This window comes from Microtus oregoni, unplaced genomic scaffold (genome assembly GCF_018167655.1).
Source record: "Microtus oregoni isolate MIOR12 unplaced genomic scaffold, Mior012 000017F_ref0000208, whole genome shotgun sequence".
Lineage (NCBI taxonomy): Eukaryota > Metazoa > Chordata > Mammalia > Rodentia > Cricetidae > Microtus > Microtus oregoni.
This window is the reverse complement of record NW_024543076.1, coordinates 34007008-34028082: the sequence shown is the minus strand read 5'-3', so window position 1 is coordinate 34028082 and position 21075 is coordinate 34007008. Positions and strand designations below refer to the sequence as shown.

At 43.0% G+C, this 21075-nt stretch overlaps 1 protein-coding gene across 4 annotated transcripts in view; it reads left to right on the top strand.

The window, feature by feature from the left end:
* Jph1 (junctophilin 1) overlaps positions 1-21075 on the top strand; it is an 83734-nt gene that overhangs the window by 39257 nt on the left and 23402 nt on the right. For all 4 annotated transcript variants that reach the window (XM_041667385.1, XM_041667384.1, XM_041667383.1 and 1 more), the window contains exon 3: positions 19819-19937. In XM_041667385.1, coding sequence (XP_041523319.1) covers positions 19819-19937 — 119 coding nt within the window. The remainder of the gene's footprint in view (positions 1-19818; positions 19938-21075) is intronic.

Below are 21075 nucleotides of genomic sequence, written 5' to 3'. Positions count from 1 at the left end.
CGGGCGTGAGCACACACCTATTAGTGTTTACACAGGTGTGAGCACATGCCTGTCTCCTTTTGCACACATACTTTATTATATTTACACAGACAACAGATTGGCAGTACCAGTCCCATACCTCTAAGATGGAAACAACCTTCCAGGGTTGCACAGCTTATAAAGTGCAAGGCAGGACCCACATTCAGATATCCTATTCCAACTTCATAACTTCCTGTTGCCCTGCTTACCTATATCCCTAGATTTAGTGTTCTCCTTCATAAAGGTGAAGGGTTGTGTTTGTCACAATATATTACCTTAGACTTTGTTTGTTCACTGTTTTCTGCTTCCAGCACCGATTAGCTGTGGCTAGGTAAGTATTAGTGAATCTATCCATCCTGTGGTGGTTTTTTAAAATAATATTCTTGGGAGCTCAGTCCAGTGCTCCAGTGTGGGTCTCTGTCTCTATCTCCATCCATCACCAGATGAAGGTTCTATGATGATATGCAAGATATTCGTCAGTATTGCTCTAGGATAGGGTCATTTCAGGTTCCCAATCCTCAGCTGCCCAAGGAACTAACTGGGAACCTCAGCTTGGGCACCTGGGAGGCCCTCTAGGGTCAAGTCTCTTGCCCACCCTAAAGTGGCTCCCTTAACTAAGAATTGTGGTTCCGTGCTCCCCTATCTACCCTTCCATTATCCCAATCCTCCTGTTTCCCCAAGGCCCCCCCTCCTTCCCTTCTACCTTTTCTCTCCCCATCTCCCCTTACCCCCAACCCACCCCACCCCCAAGATCCCAATTTTCTCCCCGGCAATTTTGTCTACTTCCCATAGCCAAAAGGATAACTATATGTTTTTCCTTGGGTTCACCTTCTTTTTTTTTTTTTTTTTAGGCTTGTCCCACCAGCTCTTTTATTTATTTATTTATTTATTTTTATTTTTTTATTTATTAAATTTATTTATTTATTAAGGATTTCTGCCTCGTCCCCGCAACCGCTTCCCATTTCCCTCCCCCTCCCCCGATCAAGTCCCCCTCCCTCATCTGCTCGAAGAGCAATCAGGGTTCCCTGACCTGTGGGAAGCCCAAGGACTGCCCACCTTTCTTGAACCATGCAATAAGTAATTTGTTACTTATCTGGAAACTTACTTTATGTTTACATTGGTTGATTGAGGGGTGCATCCTCTCTATGAGAGTCTGGAGCTCTATCCTGCTCTGTCTGTGCAGTCTGATAGGACTTTATATGTAACACCTGCCATCCTTGTAAAAACTGGAAAAGCAGATTCTACTGCTGTTTACATTGCCAGATAACGAATCTGCGACCCAGTGAAACTCAGTAACTAACCTTGGTCACAGGCTTGTCAATGGTTAGAACTACACTCACATCAGACAGAAGGATGGGAACTGTAGGAAGCTCAGCTCTGGGTTGGTTCCAGCATGAGAGGTATTTTTAGTTTAGCCTGTTTTTGAAACCTGTGCTCCTAAATAATGTGTCTGCATCCCAGAGCAAACCCAGCGAGGCTGTGGGATTCCTGCTGTGCTAATCTAGCCCCAGCATCACCTTTATGCCATGGTGGTAACAATATGCTGTGGCTTAAAAGGAGCTAGGTTTGCAGTGCCGTGTATACCAATGCAGAGAAACCTGAGGCTCTGTGCCCAGGGCAGTAGGTGGGAGGGACCAATGAGAAGAGCCTCCAGATGGCCTGAGCACTGCGGGGACCAGGATGGAACACAAGTGTGGCCTCCGGGTGGCCTGGCACCCCAAGAGCATGGAGTATCTGCTGCAGCCTGTTTGCCAAGTGCCACCTGCTGCATCCCAGTAGGAGAAAAGAAATCCAGACTGACAGCCCCTTGTGAGGTTAAAGGGGGGTGCTTCAGCCAGTGAGCTCCTTAACCCGACATAAAACCCTGTGGCGAGTCAAGTGTAGCCAACAGTCACTCATTTCCTCATGCTGTCTATCGCTTGGACTTCTTGTCTAGACTAAAACTTGCTTATTCCTGAAAGGTGGTTGTGAGGAAACTTAATCAGACAATAATAAGAATGGCTATGCTAGTTTAAGAAGAAAAGCTCAAAAACCATACCTAGAAGAGAGTGTTTCTCACACTCAGATGATCCAGAAACTCAGGTATCAACAGTTAGAGTAGAGAGAGAGACTGGACTGACCTGGGAAAATGTACAGCCTGACCACGATTGCCTGTGTGAGCACGCGAGTGCAGCGGTTCCTTCAAACCCACTCCTACCACCCAGCACTGATAGAACAGGTAGACTGCAAGAGAAAATAAACTGTGTGGAAAATAAACTTTTTAAAAAAAAAAAGTTAACCAACCTTATCATCACCAACCTGTGTATGGCATTAGTTAATAGAAGGATGAACATACGGCTGGGTGAACTCAAATTATTAGAACCAATTGAGAGATATATACTCTCCTATATATTAGCACATATATAAATATGTTCTAATGGTAATCATTCCAGCATTTTTGTTCCAGACTAGAATTAGTTTCCATCTGTTTCATGCTTGATTATGTCTCAATTTCTTTATAAGTCCCTGAGACCTTTTCTTAGAAAAGAACGAGGGGGGGGTCTCTTGTGTCTTGCTTTTTGAAGAAAGCCTGATGCCTGCTGATGGACTTGCTTTGAAGCATTTGAGGTTTCTTTGGTGCTGTTACGGTCCAGTCATCTGTTGTAAAGGGGCCCCGATTATCTCCCCTGAGCAGCACCTCCATGGCTAGTTCTGGGTCCAGACTTTAAATGTGTGACTTGATCTAGATGATGAACGCTAATCGTAGTTCCGTGGAAGAGTCCCACGTGGTTTTCACTGTCATACTGCCTTTAATAATAAGCCTGCAGCTGGGTACATGGGTATGTGGCTCAGACGTAAGCATCTGGCAAACAGCGTGAGCCTGTGTTTTATCATCAGCATAAGAGGAGCAAAGGCTGGCATAGTACCTTAGAGAAAGAAGAGAAAAGCAGAACAATCGGTCACTTTCTTACTAGGAGTGTGCTCAGGAAGAACACATAGCATCTTATCTAGGTTGGAATTAGCTATCTCGAAGCTCAGAGCACTGAGGAATGTAGGGGGTTTGTTTTGAGTTGTGTTTTGCGGATATTCAAATCATAATTATATTTGGTACCACTTGCATGCCTTCCAGGAAAAACAGGCATCTCTGTTTTGATCCGTTTTCTTCATCTCGGTTTTACCACTGCAGAGATAAGTGTGAAAGTTTGTATCCCTGACTACGGCTAACCGAATAGTCTGGCGCTTCCTTTGTTGAGGACAGTTAGGAGTGGTTGGGGTTAATTGGTGAGTCTCTGGGTGAACACTGTTTTAACATATAACATTTCTAAAGTGGGTTTCCTGCGTATTCTAGGAGACAGAGCAAAGGCTATTGTCACTACCTGCTTGAGTAGTAAAGCGGTTAATAAATATATATATTATATAATATATATTTTATATATTTATTATGTAAGACATTATATATATTGGTGGGGGCAGTACTGAAGATTGCACCCAGGCATCGTCAGTGCCGGACAAGAGCCCTGCCACTGAGCTATATCCCAGCTTAATTGCAAATTGATTCAGCAAAGCCAACCAGGTAGAAACTTGATTTACGGCAGAAAAATTCTCATAGCCCAAGCAGTCCAAGTGAGTAGTGCCAAAGCAAATAGGCAGAAAGCCTGGTCTCAGCTTGAGCACCCCTAGACCTGTCAGGGGATCTGTCTGTTGAGGTACTTCACCAAGCACACTGACGTATCAATGCCAGCATCATATAGTTTTGGCCTGACAAAACTCAAGGTCTATGAAGTACTGCTGAAAGCTGAACTCATCTTTGATTCCTCAGGATGGAGTCTTAAGTCTGAATTTAGGCTGATATGGACTGAAACTGAATAACTGCTCCATACAAAGGTGTTTGATTTTATGTTTTCTTTAACTTTTACTTGAGGACATTCCTAAAGTGTTAATGTGTTTTTCCTTTACAAAACCACAGTGTAACTCCAGGTGAGGGGGTCCAGCTCCTGCCTGGCATAGAAGTCTAGTCTGACCCCATGCAAAAGGACAGATGCAGAGGACCAAGCTAGAAGTCACACTCCCTATGGCCACTTCTCAAGGCTCAGGTACTTGAGAAAGCTGGCTCTGCATATGTGTGCAGTGTCCTCAAATGTACTCCCAATGGATACGTTGTATTTCATGAAATCCGTATCTGGAACTGGGTCCTTGGAAAATTATTCTGCGGATGTTCTAGCCACTCAGCCTGGAGCCAGTGGGTCTTTGCTTTCTCTTTCATTATTGCCCGTTTCTCTGTTTACTCCTGGAAGCAGCTGGTAACCGCCTGTGGGTACCTGTCATAGCTCATCTTTCCAGGAGACTCCCACAGCTCCCACTTGAGAGGCAAATGCCTGGGGAAGCAGGGACAGAAGTGGAGGTGGTTTGTGTGATGGAGGTATAAGATACAGAATCTCACACATTGATTTGCCGCCAAAGCACAATTGGATTATGTCAAAAAGGGAAAAGGTGTCACGTGCATTAGCTGTTTCTCCAACTTAAATATAGCCTACTACCGCAACTTGTCCAGAGTTAAAATAGCTCAGAACAAGTGGCAAGTGGCAGGGAATGAGCCTCTCAGCCAGGAGATGGCAAAGGGATGGGAAAACAGGCTTTTGAGCTAGTTCGTAGGGTGCGACAGCAGCAGGGTGGGGTCCTGCTTACAGTCAGCATGGGTTCCCAGCGCATATAAGAACTTTGTTTACATGCTTAAATACCCCCAAGGCTGTTTCCAAAGCTGAGCAAAACGAGGCTATATTTTAAAAATAAGATCTCATGACTGAATTCCAGTTTAATAATTTCACATCAGCAGTCAGGGGCAGTACTGTTGCATTTAGGTTTCCAGGCAGACGAGACATGCTTAACCCATGAATTGAGTTACACAGTCGCCCTGTAATGAAGACTTATTGGACAAAAGAACCTGCTGTTGCCACTAATGAAATAATCCGAAAGTCTCAGCAGCCCTGGCTGAACGACCTGCCAGAACCGTGGGAGCAGTCGTCTCGGAATCTGCCGGTTAGACCCCCGTTCCTAAAATGTCTGTGCTTGATTGTTAGATTTTTAATTCCAATTCTGTCCTATTCTGTTGACACTCAAAAAAATTTTATTACAGGAGAATATATAGTTAAGTATTATCCCAAATGGAAATAAACAACCTTCAAATACCCGTATTACAGTAGCTGGTGTCTAATGAAAACAATTTATTATCTTACAGCATTTGATAGTTACAACTAATATGCTTAAATAGGTTATGATTACAAAGCAGGTTTTTCAATAATTTCTTTTTGGTTTGTTTTTGAGATTATAATTATATCATTCTCCATATATCCTTCCCTGCTCTTTTTCAAATCCATGGCCTCCTTTTCATTAGTTATTATTACATACATTTACATATATGTATAATATATATTCCTAAATACATAAATATAACCTCAGTGTATATAGTCTTACTTGTAGGTAGGTATGTTTTCAGAACTATTTTGTATAGGATAACCAATTGGTGTGTTCTTCCCTGGAGAAGACTGTTTCTCCTGTTCTCAGTATTCTGTGGTTGCCTGTAGTTCTTAGTGTAGGGTAAGCCTTCACCCTGTCCACTTTGGAATGTCTGTCATTGTTGTCTTTGTTCAGATCATGTTAAAGCAGTCATGTTGATGAGACTGTGGATTTGGTTCCTGACATATTAGGAAGCACAGCGTCAGAGAACACTTCCTGATTCTCTGGCTCTTCAAATCTTTCCACCCCTTTTTCTGCAATGACCCCTGAGAATTTTGTTATGGGTTATATCAGTTAGGACTGGACTCCATAACTGTGCATTTTGATTGGTTGTAGTTTTTGTAATGGTCTCCATCTACTGCAAAAGAAGTTTTGTTTAGGGGTGAGGACTGCACTTATCTGTGAGAGTAAAGGTATATATTTAGAATGTAGTTAGAAATTGTTCTGGTTTAGTAAAGGGAAGGTTGCAGATTTTCCTCCAAAATTCATGACCTCACTAGCCCTGGATAGTTGGCTATGTTTCCAGTACCAGGCGTGGTTTCCCTTCAGTTGAAGAGCTTCTAAGTCCAATTAGAGAACTGTTAGTTAATGCCTCCACTGCGCCCTTAGGGTGATCGTGTTGTGCTGGCTGTCTTTGGGTCCTAGGCATCAGAGCTGAAGAGATGTTGGTGTCTTCAGTCCTTTGGACGTTTGCACGCACTTTCTGTCGGGTCAGTTAGAACTCAGCAGTCTCTGGGCCACTGGTTTGAAATGCATGGTGTCTTCAGCAATAAGACTCATGTTCCATCTCTGAGGAGCACACAAGTACAATAGCCATAACCTGTAATGTTTGGGGGAATCTCTTGGACAACCCTGATCAACAGTTCAAAAGAGGGCTTCTCATGCGTGATATTGGAGGTTTCTCAGGTGGTCTTTAAATCCTGGAGAAAGCATTGTTAACCCAAATGAGAACATTTCATTTAAACTATCTATGTATATTTATACACAGATTTAACTTATATGATAATTATTTTTAAGTAAATAGTTAATAGTATGACCTTTTCAGGCATCCTTACTCTTAAATTATCCTTGATTTTCTGTATTTATTTCCCTCGCCCCTCTGTAATTTGAGCCCCCACTCCGTTTTACGGTACATTTCTCTGATAAGATCATTGTTCCCTGCTGTTCCGTTATCTATTGCTCCCCTCCTCCCCTCTCCTGACACTGGTCCCTTTTTACTTTCCTGGTTTCTGCAGTTTCTCTAGAATATGTTCTCATTGGGAGATTTGGAGCTAGGAGCCTCTGATGAGAGACAGCATGTGATGTCAGAGTTTCTGGGTCTGGGTTACCTCACCCTGTGTTATCTTTTCTCGTTCCACCCATTTATCTGCCAAGTTCGTGATTTCATTTTTCCTTACAGCTGAATAATATTCCAAAGCGTATTTGGGTTTTCACTATCCACCCGTTGTTTTAAGGACAGTTGGCTTGTTTCTGTTTCTTAGCTCTTGTGAAAAGAGCAGCAATGGACATGGCTGAGCATGCATCTGTGAAGTAGAAGTGGGCTTACTGGATCGTACTGTAAATTTATTTTTGGTTTTCTGATTTGCCCCATGGCTACACCAGATAGCGATGCCATCAACAGTGATTGAGAGGTCCCTTTCCTCCACAAGCCTGAGCATTTGCTGTCAATTTTTTTGTTGTTGTTGTTGTTGATCTTTGCCACTCTTGCTGGGGTAAGATGAAATCTCATAGTTGTTTTGATTTGCATTCCCTGATTGCTAGGGGAAATGAACAATTTTTTTTTTTTAGATGTTCATCAGCCTGAGAAAAGCTGTCAGGTACCATATGAAACAGGCTGGCACTGGAACTTGATGCTAAGTAGCTCCCTGTCTCTCCAGGGTTCAAGCTGACCTTTGTCATCTGTGCTGGATAAAAAGCAGGTTCTAAGTCCTTAACCTCAATGGAAGCAACAGTGTCTGTTCCCCTTTGCTCTTGAGGATGTCAGAATCCTGTGACTCGAATTCTTCACGAGTGTTATGGAGAACGGGGCTGACTCTCACACTGGTGAATTTTAATCCACGAGTGTCATTCCACCTCTCACTATGGCACAGAGTCCAAGAATGCAGGCCCCATATTCCTCAGTGCCTGCACGAAGGGGTCCATCTGTTCCCGCTGGCAGGCCCCAGTAGCTGCCAGTCCCCATGAAGACAAAGAAAGATGACAAAATTTCATTTTCATTGCCGTCTTTTACGAGGCAGCATGCAGTTTTATTTTGATGTCCATGAATTTATCTTCAAAACTACCTCTGCCCCCCACCCCACATTACAAATGTTATATTCACTTAGAAGTCTGAGGAGCAAACTAGTCGCTTTTATTCATGCATTCATTTCCACCCTTCTTTTCTCATTATCTTGGTTAAGACAAACTTACCTATTGATGATCAGGATAAAGATTATCCTCAAGACAGTAACATCACAAATGATGAAAGCATGTAGACACAATAGAAGGTTGTTGATTTCCACGAGAAAAATCAGAACTTTTTAAGAATCCAGGAGATATGGGATGACTATGTATTTTAGGCCCTCTGAGTCTCAGATTCCAACAGAAAGTAAAGTAATTACCTGGTCTGTGGGGCGGCCACTGGGATTCACAGAGACCCTTCCAGTTTTCAAATGTGTTTCTGAGAATGTCTAGCAGAACAAGTTTTGAGCATTGTTTCAAAATCAGAGTTAATATGTCTGAATAATTCCTCTACGTTGTTTGATTATTTTCCATAACACAATTACATCAAAGGCTGGGGTTTTAAAGCAAATGTTGCCAAGGACTTCTTGGCTAAACCGCCAAATGATCCCTTTTCATGGAGCAGGTGTGAAATAGAAGAAGCAGAACCACAGCGCCTACCAGGAAATATAAAGTGAAAAAACCCGTTCGTGAGAGAATAGCCGTACCCCACGTTTGGGAATTTCTCACAAGGCAACACTTCCTTAAACTCTGCAGCTGCAAAGTGCATGCCTTGGAAACACTGAGGGCTAAGTGCCTAAAAAAGGTTTTATGTAACTAATTTCAATAGCTCAGGAACAGACCTGGTCCTGTCTCAGTGGAGGGAGCCAAGCAAGCCGGGACACTGGCCCCTGTATTTTATTCGCTAAGAGAATATCTGAACTGTGAACGCAAGATGTTCTCAATCATCATTTTGAAAGAGTAGAAGGAGGTGGCTTACCCTTTTCGTGTGTGTGTGTTCATATGGAGGCCATAGGTATGTTGGATATCTTTCTTATTGAAAGGTTTTCTTTCACTATTTTTTATTATTGGGGTGGTGGTGAAGAATGGTCTCATTGTTCAGCCTTGGCTGGCTGGAATTCACTGTATAGACAAAGCTGCCTCAAATTCATAGAGATCTGCCTACCTTTACTTACCAGATGACAGGTATTTTTATTATTGTAAAGTGGTGGGCAGTGTAGGGAGGATGAGAATGTAAAAATGTGTGCGTGCAAGTGCTCACTTGTACCCTTGAACGTCAGAGGCTGTGAATACTACTAGAGCTGGAGTTACTGGCCTTGTGAGCCACCCGATTTGGGTTCTGGGACTTGAACTCAGCACTTCTGGAAGAGCAGCAAGTGCTCTTGACTCCTCCGCTATCTCTGCAGGCCCCAGATATATTTCCTGATTGGTCTTCACCTTATACATTAAGCCAGGGCCTTTCACTTGAATCCAGAGCTTACTGATCAGGCTAGTCTGCCTAACTAGACAATACCCCACCCAGCTCAACCCACTCCTGAAGCTAGGATTACAGGTGGGCCACGAGCCACTCCCTGCATTTACATGAGAGCTGGGAATTCCAACTCTGGTCCTCATGCTTAGACTTTGCCTGCCCGAGTCATTTTCCAGGCCAATAATATTTTAATTCTTAAATAGCTATTGAGCACTGCAGATTGTGCATGTAGAAGCATTAACAGGAATAAGTAGGGACTAGGTCAACTCTGAACCTGGTCAGTTCGTCGTTGACTGAATTTCTCAGATACCAGCCTATATTCCTGACTCGTGACCTATATCATCTTCTGATGCTCCCTTTCCTTAACTCGTACCCACAGTGGACCATCAGCAAAGGATGAGAAGCAGAACACTGAGGTAGAAATACACACAGTGTTGACATTCTTAATTCCCAGCTGCTACCTGAGTTCTGAAGGTTGCCAGGCGCTTACCGTGGATATCCAGATGTTCGTATAAAGTGTCAAGGGGAAATAGTTTTGATGATTCTGTGCAGTTTGATTTTTGTAGAATATGCACTCATTTTTTTAAAGTAATTTAGTTCACCTGTTTCTAAAAGCCTGCTGACTGACAATTTGAACTTATAAAGCTTCCAAAAGAAAGCCACGTTTAAAATAAGCAGTTTTTACAAAATCTACCATAGTAAAGGACAGACGCTGTGTTGCAGTCAACTGACCCCACCCTGAGCTCTGCATTTGTATGACTTTGACATTCATCAGCTTGTCTTCTACAGCCCTGACTGCCTCTGGCCTAGAGGCTGTTGCTGGTGGCTGTGGCCAGTTTCTCCTGCCAGGACTCCAGGGAGAGTTCCACCCTATCCCCTAGTCTCTGTCCCGAGTCTCTGTCCCAAGTCTCTCTGCTCAAAGACCACCTTTGACTTCTCTGCTTCTCCTTCCAAATCTTCAGATCTTTAAGTGCCCCCACTTTCCCATGCTGTCCCTTAATTTCTGCAGAATGGAATAATGGGCACTTACATTTTAAGTACGCTAGATTCACTCTGAGAGTTCAAATAGCTCAATCCTGATTCCACGGCAACTTTGAGTTAATATCGCCACCTGTAAAAGCAGGTAAGGAATGGAGGTGCAGCTAACATGAGGTAAGCTGGACTGAGTGATGAAGTCTAGTTCCAAAGCCCTTGCTACAACCTCTCTTTAAACCTTAAGACCCTTTTTTAAAAACTGTAAAATGTTGGATCAGCTCATCACAGTCTTCCCCTTCACCCTTCCACCCCATCTGTGAAGTGACTCCACTTGTCCTCTTCTCAGAATTCCATCATGTTCTCCTATTCATCAAGCATCTTTCTCCTCACCTCCCAACAGCTCTCGTTTGTAAAATGTGAGTAAATCATCTTTCCCCTTGACCCAGCTAATTCCTCTGGTTCCTGTCCAATTTTCTTCCTTCCTTTCTGGGTCAGAACCGGCTAGTATATGGCCCCCACCTGCTTCTTCTACTTCCTCTGCTCTGTTCCTCAGCAGTTCCCTCCCATATGGCTTCAGCAGTGGCCTCCTTATTCAGACTGCCCCCTCGAAAGGGTCTTATCAAGCCCAGATGCCTTTGCTTGGCCTCTTCCCAGCACATGCCGGGATTGACAGGCCATTCCTCCCCGTGAGTCTGTCCACGCTCGTGCCCAGAGCCTTCTCATTAACCAGTCACTCGGGCTGAGAGAACTACAGCTGCTCCAGAGAAAAGACAGATTTGCCTGTGGCCATTAATTCCTGAACGATGTACAGGGCTTACCAAGGAAACTGGTAAGGAATTTACTTTGTAAACTCACCATCTAATTGTCTACAGCCACCTATAAGTTACACTATTCCTTACCCCATTGGGTCCCTAGGTCACTTTGGGTTCACTCTCAGCTTCTTGATACACTTTTTCTTGGGTTCATCCACCTTTTATAGAGCCCCTCATAGTCTTCATACTTCTTTTGTAACTTAGACCTGGAGTTTGCGTCACAGCCCTGTATTTGTAGCCATAAATGCCTGTGTCGTGTAAACATCTACTTGTCTAAAACATAGCTTGTCATCACCTTCAACCAATAGTAGGGCCTGCACAATGTCTCCCTGTGGTGAAGTCATTCATCCGGACACCTAGATGCAAATCTCAGGGTAATCGTTGACATTTCTCTCCTCAACCATTTGTCCCTTCCGCTAATGTTTTTGCAGGCAACCTCTACATCAGGCTTTCTGTTCAAAGCTAGCTAAATGGATGTGTTTCAGCGCTCCGACATACCTTTCCTAACCTGTCCACTAAAGATTCCTGCTGACCAGAGCTGTCCCCCTCCTTAGGATTTTAGCCTTGGCTGGGATTAGCACAACTAATAGCAAAACCTTCTTGGAGTCCCCTCTTTAGCTTCTGGACTCATTGGATTCTCTGTAGATACTTATGCAACATTGGTTTTCTTTTTAATTGTCAAGTGTTTGTAGTGTAAGTAAGCCTTGTTAAGGATAGTGTTCAATAGAAGTTCAGTCATCTTGTCCTGCAACCCTCCTTTGGGTTTTCATTTCCTCTCCCTCCCTTCAACCCCTAGGAAACCATCTTTCATTTTCTTCATATGGATTTGTCTACTGTACGTGCCTCATATAAAACTGTCTCTTTGTGACTTATTCCATTTTGTTTAAGATCCTCAAGGTTTATGCATCCAATATCACAGATCCCCATTTCTTAACGACTGAACAATGTGCTTATATTATTACTGCTTTTTTATTCATCTCTTGGTCCATGGGTGGTTTCCTATTAAAAGGATGCTCTGATCATGGCTCTAACAACAACAAAATTGTTGAGATACTGCTTTGATTGGGCTTGTCCCTGACAGTAGAGCCGGGGCATCATGTAAAATAAACACATCATGAAGAGCATGGCCTTTTCCCGCATTTAATTATTTTTGTACATTTGTAGAGAACTGTCTCTTTAAGTCCTTTATCGGTTTTTAAATTTTCTTTTGTTGAATTAAGAATTACTTTATAAAAAAAATTACTTTATATAGTCTGTATGCCAGCATCTGTTTTTGATTTGGTATAGCCTCCTTCATCTAATGGAATGCAGGTAGTTGCATTTTAAAAAGGTGTTTTGATCTAATATTTAATGACAGTGTTCTTGAACTTGAGTGGTCCTCACTGAAAGGACTTCCCTTCAAAAACAATTTTAAGAATAAAGCATTCCAATCTTGTATTAGATTTCTGGTGATAAATCTTAGACAAATGTCACACAAAAAATTTGAAGTGAACCAGGTATGGTAAAGCATGACATTGATTTCAGCACTCGTGACGCTACGGCAGGGGGATTGTTGGTGGCCAACCTAGGTTATAGTCTGTATACAGACTATATACTCTTGTAAGCAAGAGTCTGTATAAATCCATAAATAAATAGCTTAGTGGCGAGGCACTTGCCTAGCATATGCATGGTCCTGGGTTCAGTCTCTAGCAGCAAAAACAAAGGAGAAAGATTGACTTAATCCAGAGAAGTAGAGAGGTGCTTCTGACCTGGCTATCAAGAACATGGGGTCTGTCGTGGCGCTGACGAGATGGCTCGGCAGGTAAAGATGCCTGCTGCCAAGCCCTACGACCCCAGCTTTGTAACTGGAACATGGCAGGAGAAGAGAAACAACTCCACATAAGTTGTCCTCTGCCTCCTTGGGAATAACATACCATTGTCATGTGTGCATACATGTTCACAGAATCAAGCATAAATTAAAAATGATAATACAGCCTTTCAACTCATTAAGTCTTTAGAAAAATATTAGGGAATGAAGTTTTTAAAGCACTTAATAACGAGGACTTATTTTCTAAACGTTAACGTGTTCTAGAGATAAAAAATCTTATAAGTGAAGACCGAACAGTCAACTCCAAGATCCCTGAATTATTACATCTGTCCCCAGGGCATAAGCAGGCTGTGGGGCCAAAGCTGAGAAACCTTAGTAAGAACAGCAGATCATTGATCAAGGAATGGTCTATTTTGATTAAATATCCTGCCAGTTTCCAGAAAGCATCTACAGGGCATGCTGGGAAGTGGTGTACATGAGCATTCCCGGCATGGGCAGTCGGCTCAGAACCCAGAAACTACAGACGGTACCTGTGTGTGGGGACTGAGGATTATTTCACTCTCTGAGTTTCCTGGTAGCTTTTACAAAAGGAGAAACAGAACCAGTTTATCATCAGAGGCCAAATTGTTCCTGCCGCCACACAGTGAGAGTGTTGTCTCCTCTGGCTCTTTATAAAATGACAATGATGACACAATGGACAGCATTTTGTCAAAGGTGTATAAACATTTTTTTTTTTTTCAGATGAATCGTAGCTCCTTTTTCCTCTTGACCAGAAGCCAGGGGAATGGTCCTAGTTACTGGAGTGTGTAGGCATTTCTTTGTTAGGAAATGTGCTTTACTTTGTGAGCTCATTGACAAGGATCACTTGAGGCTCTAAAGAGAGCTGGGCTAATCGTTGACTCTAATGCTTTCGAAGCCTGATTTCTAACATGTGTGCAAAGGTTTGGGCTCTGGAAACATCAAACACCAACCCTCACGAGCAATATTATGCCCCTTCATGTCCATGTTAGATCTAAATAGCTCTATTGCATGCCCTTTCATGGCCATGTTATATCTCAATAACTTGCTATCATTTTCAGACAAAAGGGAGCTGTCAGCTTCAACACTGGAAAATGTGTTAATGAGTCACTGTTAATATTACTTGTTTAAAATAAAAGCCTAAGAACTCAGTCCTGAAGTTACCATCCTAGGTCTTACTCTGTTTCATTTGTTTGTTTTTAAGGCATTTTATGGAGAACACTAACATTCAAGAACTCATAGGTGGGAGACGCCTGCGATGCGGTCTTCTGAGCCAGGTTAACTGAGGGTGGAATAGTAGCATTCTTGTCCCTTCTGGGTTGAAATCCTCATCAATCATGTCACTTAGCAAGTGTCTAAGAGCACGGAAGTCACTCCTTTGAGTCAGGGCATGCAGAGTGTCGCTGGACCAGTCTTTTCAGACAACCACATCAAGACTGAGATGTGGCCTTCTTACTTGGTCCTAGTGCCTGAGAATCAAGCCTCCAGTTGTATCTGAGTCTGCAGAGCCAGTTGCCTTTGTCCCTAGCCAGTGTTCGTTGCTCAGCAGACTAATTTCTTCTTTGAAAAGACTGCAACTGTCTGCATGGGATAATTGGTTTTCTCAAATCTAGGTCTCACATAAATGAGTAATGTCACAGTCCCAAAGAAAGGCCAACGGGTCATTTTTTTTTCCATTTTATTACACACAATGCCATAACCCCCTCCCCCCAAAAAAATTCTTGTTATTGCCAGGCACTTTCAAGAAAACCAGAAGGAAAAGAGAATTTGCGTGGGTGTTGATGGTGGAGAACTGGATGGTCTGACTCTGCCAAATCAGCATAGGGAGACAAGCGCTTTTGGCTCTGTCATCTGGTAGAGCAGTGTGGTCCTGAACCAAGACTTTGGTCTCTACCAACCAATTGCTTCTGTTTTTTAATTACCTGAAATAATTTTCTTTAACTATTTGAATGTCATAGCAAACCCCAAGGAAGACCCCTGAACCTATTAGATTGTGGCCTCTACCATTAAGTTTTAAGAATCAGATCATAAATTAACCATCACATATAATAAATTTTTTTAAATGTTTATTTATTTATTATGTATACAATATTCTGTCTGTGTGTATGTCTGCAGGCCAGAAGAGGACACCAGACCTCATTACAGATGGTTGTGAGCCACCATGTGGTTGCTGGGAATTGAACTCAGAACCTTTGGAAGAGCAGGCAATGCTCTTAACCACTGAGCCATCTCTCCAGCCCCACATATAATAAAATTTAAAGTATACCAAAAGCAGCATATTTTCAAAACACTTTATCGTTGGGAAGAAAATGAATAAGATGTGCAGGTAGCAAACTCAGTAAATGCTAGATGTACTTTCACCTTTAATGGAGTCATGTTGCCTTCTGGAGTCAAATTTTCAACTCTGTCCATGAAAGACAGAGAGCAGACGTCTAAAGGGCCGTGCGCATTCCTTAGAGGAGTGTGCCCTGAGCCTGCCTAGGGTACTGCTGAATGGACTTTTTGTAAAAGCATTGTTAACTCGAAGGAACATGCCATGAATTATACTCTTTAAAACATTCAAGAAAATGAGGAAACTAGATGATTTTCTTCACAGAAAAGTGACATAAGAACTTGTAAAATATTTCAGTTATTAAAAGAAAAAAAACTCAAGTTGTTGATGAAAAAATAAATTATTAGTTTTAACTATAATAATACTTAGCTTCCAGGTATCCTGGCTACTTGTGTAGCAGTGGCCAAGAGAGGAGCCAAGACAACTTCTGGATCTCTGCATGTGAGAATTGTCCTTGTAGCTTAGCCCACCCACCCTAAAGTTAAACCGCAGTATACTTAGGTCAGTGACTGCTGCCTCACTAATCGACATGATTTCTCACTTTTAATTACATCATTCTAGAAAATATATGATAATGATGTGTGGAGCTTGAAACTGTGAGGAGCCAAAGACTGGAATATGCAAGAGGCCTTATGAAGTGAAGGGGGAGAGGGAGAAGGAGAGGGAGAGGGAGAGGGAGAGGGAGAGGGAGAGAGAGAGAGAGAGAGAGAGAGATTCCATACAACCAGCTGCAGCAAGAACCTGTGCTATGTGGCTTTAGCTGATTTACTCAGATTATATGTTCTCAGTCCCAACCCCAACAACAGTGTCAGGTCTGACCAGGCATCTGTGGGTTGGGAACTGGCCCTGGGATTTAAATAAATGAGTTCAAACATGAGCCAGGGCAACCCCAAAGCCTAGCCATGCCAGTGACCTTGACCCCAGCTGGTGGGAACATAACACAGAGAACATTCCTTTCTCCATTTCTCGTGACCAGATCCACCAAAAGTTCTCAGGCAGCACCCCCCTGGGCTGAGGGGTGGATGTGGTCTTGCTCATCTGGCCAGCTATAAGTAGTCCTGACTAATGCTGTAGCTAGGTTAGATGAAAAGGGCCGTCTGTCCGGACCTTCAGAAGAGGGCAAGGAAAGTTAGTGGTGAATGAGGCTTCGCTGACTCTGAGCTTCCATAGTTTGTTTACAGGAAGGGTACACTGTACTGCATTGTTCAGTTTGCTGGGTTATAATATAGTGAAGAGATAATACTTCTATTTTCTTTGACTTGACAGAAATGTGTTGCAGCTGTATCCGTATACATTGTTTAGTTTTGTAGATTTATTGAAGAGCAAGGAAATCACATTATAAGACAGCATGACTGTACCCTTACGGCTTCATTAATTATGGTACCTAGACATAATTAGGTTCTAGCTAAGAATAGGAGCTAAGATGGAAAATCCTTCTGGGAAGGGAAAAGAGAATTGAAAGCTGAAAGCCTGTGAACAGGGGTGCCCACTGGTTCTTGGGCATAGAATTAGTCAATCTGCCTCCTAGAATTGCCAAGGATGGTGCCTTACAAGGTCAGGACAGCCAGGCACTTTGGAATCTGTTCTCTTAAACTCCTGTTTCATTTTCATTTCAAATTTATAATGCTTCATCGACAGAAGCAATTAGCAATTTCCCACATGATGCAGAAATAAGTTTTTGGATATGTGGAGGATGATCTGTTCATTTTTAATGCTTTCTTGGTTTTTGAAGTTATAATATCATTTTCCTCCATCTTTGTTGTTACATATATGTATGGAAAGACAGGAGAGGAAGAGACATGGATGGATGGATGGGTGGATGGATGGATGGATGGATAGATAGATAGGTAGATAGATAGATAGATAGACAGACACACACATACATATGGTTTACCTAAATATATAAAAACAAACTTCTCAGTCAGTAAGTTTTACTTGTAAATGATGGTTTTTCGAAGCAGTTTTCAAGTTGGCCAAACTGCAGAGTTCTCACACACATTTTCTCCCCACCTTGGGCCCACATACAGCTTCCTTCTCTGGCATCTTGGGTAAATTTGATGTAATTGCTGAAGCACTGTTGACTCACTTGCACTAAAATCCATTGTTCATCTTCATGCCCACCCCATATTGTGTAAAATCCATTGCTTATATAAGACCTCCCCCCAGTGATGTCTATTCTACAAACTTCGACACATGTACCATCCATCCACTGCAGTGTGACCGAGTTGTTTCCCTCCCCTAGCCATGTCCTCTGCCTGTTCCCCCTCCCTGCTGAACCCTTGGCAGCCTTTCTGTCTTTACCATTTCTATAGTGTTGTGGTCCACTAATGTTTTATTGAAAATAGTTTTTTTTCATGCAATATATTCCTTAGTTCACTTATTATTAACTGGCAGCCCGGCTATTCCTAAAGAATCATCATTTATACATAAGTTAGACTTTCGGTAAATACTGAGTGCTCGGCGCAGCAAAGAACAGAAGGCAAAAGATCGTGGTCTTTGCAAAGCTTACAAATCTCTAGGTAGGCGTGAGATGAGCCCGCAAGAGTCCAGGAGGAACGGGAGAGCGGGACCTCTGACTAGTTAGTACTCTGGCCTCAGGTCAGACCCTGCCTTTCCATTTTAAATCTAGTTTAACCTGGGGAGCCAAGTTTCCTGGTCATCTGCAGCTGCCACTTTTTTTGTCTCCCCAAAGACCAGCTGGAGTATAGTGCCGTTTCCTGGATCGCCCTCCCCTATTGTCAGAGATTAGTGTGAGCATTGCTTTCAGACTTTCATACCAGTTATTCATAGTCCTGCCTGGAGCTGGCAGAATATGGCAGGATGTCTACAGAGGCGTAAGAGTGGATGCCCACGCCATTTAAACACTAACTGAACAAGTCGTTTGAATTTGGGACATGGACACACACACACAACCCAGTTCTCTGTCTATAATCTCCAGATTCTCTTTGGTCTGACCTTAAGGAGCCTAATTTTTTTCATCGTGTGTGTGTGTGTGTGTGTGTGTGTGTGTGTGTGTGTGTGTGTAAAACACACCATGCAGGAGATCAGAGCACAGATTACAGGAGGTAGTTCTCGTGTTCCGTGTGTCAGCCTTGATAGCAAATGCTGAGCTATGTCAGGCTCAGTTCTTGTGTGTGCACACGTGTCTCTGCATACAGGTGAGCATGTGTGTTCAAGTATGCTTGTATACGTGGAGACAAGAGGACAGTCCTCTGTTGTTCTTCAGACACTGTCCACCTCATTTTTTTTAAATTGGAATCTTTTTCATGCAGTATATTCTGATCATGGTTTTTCCCCCCTGTCTTCCCAGATCTCCCTCACAGCTCCACCCATCCAACTCCAAGCCTTCTCTCTCTCTCTCTCTAAGAAAAACAGGCAAAAAAAAAAGCACAAGAAACACCACACACACACACACACACACACACACACACACACACCTCTACCTTACTTTTGAGCTATAGTCTCTCACTGAACTGGAATGGCAGGGAGGCCAGGCTAACTGCCAGGCAAGCCCCAGGCACTTACTTGTTTCCTGCCTGGAGCATTCCCCAGCACTAGAATTGCAGATATGTGCCCAGGTGTAGCTTGCTTTTCTTTCCTGTTTTAATGTGAACTTAGGGGTTTGAACTCACATCTTCATGCTTGCAGGGCAAACACATTACCAAGTGAGCTATCATCCCAGCTCAGGAAGCCCAACCCTTGTTCCCTCCTTTAAAGGTGCCTTACAAGTGTGAGGGTGGACCAGGGAGGGGGTAGAAGACCGAAAAATCCATTCTATCCTCACCAGCTCTGCTTCACTGGGTTATTTCTGTTTCATATAAGATCCATGCCAAAAAAAAAAAAAAAATAGGTAAAACACGGGCCAATGAGATGGCTCACCAGGTAAGAGTACTTGCGGACAAACATCATGATCTGAGTTCAGTCTTCAGAACCCACGCTTTGGAAAGAAAACCAGTTCCTACAAGTTATCCTCTGACCTCTCTCCACACTCCTAGTGGCACCCCACACATACACACAAAAATAACTTTCTGAAAAAGTTAAAGGCAAAGAAATTTTAAATTGGCTAAGTATACACCTCACTAGCCCTCCTTGGCTTGCTGGTGAGAACCTGCAGTGTGCATCTCTTCCCGTTATAATACTCATCCAAAGCATCATGCTAATGGCCTGAGATCTTAGAGCAAGAATATCCACACATGGAAATCAGCAAGCACCGATGGTAGCACTTCTGCTCGTTTCTTCCGCTGGTCAAGTTCCTTAGTCGAATTCTTACTTAATTCTGCCAGTGGAATTTGGTCAGTGAGCACTAGGCTAATTAGTATGATCAAATCCTACTCTCCATAATGGGTTGTTTTTTGAAGTTGGGAGAGTGTGATGCAAAATCAGAAGAGGAGTTGGTCCAGTGAGCTCTGACAGACAGACAGACACAGTGTCCGACCTTAGAGACCTTCCTCTCAATTGCCTTTTCCCTAGAGGAAGGACTGCAGCCATCCACAGGTGGGTTCATCTGTGATGTGGCTGTTGCCAAGGTCTCAGAGCGTTGTGACGCTATTGCTATTCCAGGTGACGAGTCATGATCATAATGACCATGTCTGTCCCTACATCATGGTTTGCCTGCCCACGGGTCGTTAATACAGGGCGTTCTCTACTCACTAGCCTTTGTGTGCTCCTGTAGGACTGCACATGCCAGAGCGAAAGCTGACGCTGCTGACCAGGCTGCCCTGGCTGCCCGCCAGGAGTGCGACATTGCCAGAGCCGTGGCCAGAGAACTGTCGCCTGATTTCTACCAGCCAGGTAAATCGTGTTTCCTTCCTTTGCTGGAGCAGTTGGGGCATGAGCTTTCCTTTCCTTTCCTTTCCTTTATGTATGTATGTATTTATTTATATCACTGAGAACTTCATGAGCGAGACCTCTACTTCACTCCTGCCCTCCCCCCAACTCCTCCTGTTTCTCCTCCAAAATTCACGACCTAGTCAGTTATTATTGTTGTACATGTATAAATGTGTGTTACATAGATGTACACGTGCATATTTATAACCTATTGGGTCTGTTTGGCTTTGCTTGTTTGTCCAGGGCTTAACCACTTGGGACTGGACAACCTGTATGGGAGCTCACCCATGGAGGAAACTGATTCTCCCCAATCTCAGCAGCCATTGACCTCATCTAGGTCCCTCTTTATCTAGGTGTGGGTCCACGTGGAATGGCCCCTGTCCCTGTTAGCATGTCAACCTCTGTTGTCATCATGATGGTCTCATTTATTATAGTTCATGGGTGCATTCACCTTATGTATGTAGGTGTTACATGTCTAGGGACGGCTCTCTAGCAGCGGATATCCTGGGCATCCAGCTCTTAAAACCTTTCCAGATTCTCTTTTGAGATCTTTATTCAACAACTGTGTTTGGACATCCCCAGTCACTTATTCTCTACATTGTGACCAGTTGTGGACCTCTGGAATGGTCTCTACCTGTTTCCAAAAGGAGCTGTTTTCATGAGGAGTGAGAGTTACATTGCCTTTGGGAATACTGATGAGGATTTGCAGTGTGGCTAGGAATTACGCTAGGTTAGTGGGAGGCTAGTAGCACATTCTCTTACCCTGTCATCTCCTTTGATGAGGGGTAGACACTACACTTAGCCAGGAAAGGGTGGCCTGTGCACCAGAAGTTCAGTTGTTTTCTTGATCTTAGCTGTTCTGACTGGGAAAGATGAAATCTCAGTTTTAATTTGTATTCTTCTATTTGCTAAGGATGGAGAACGTGTGTTGAGATTCTTTAGCCATTTTTTTTTTCTTCTCTGGGAAAACTCTGTTCAGATCTGTAGCCTATGTTTTAACTGCGTTGTTTATCTTTTAGATTCATTGATTTTTTTTTATATATTCTGGATATTCTATCAACTATGCCTTCTATCAGATGAGTAGTTGACAAAAATTCTCCAC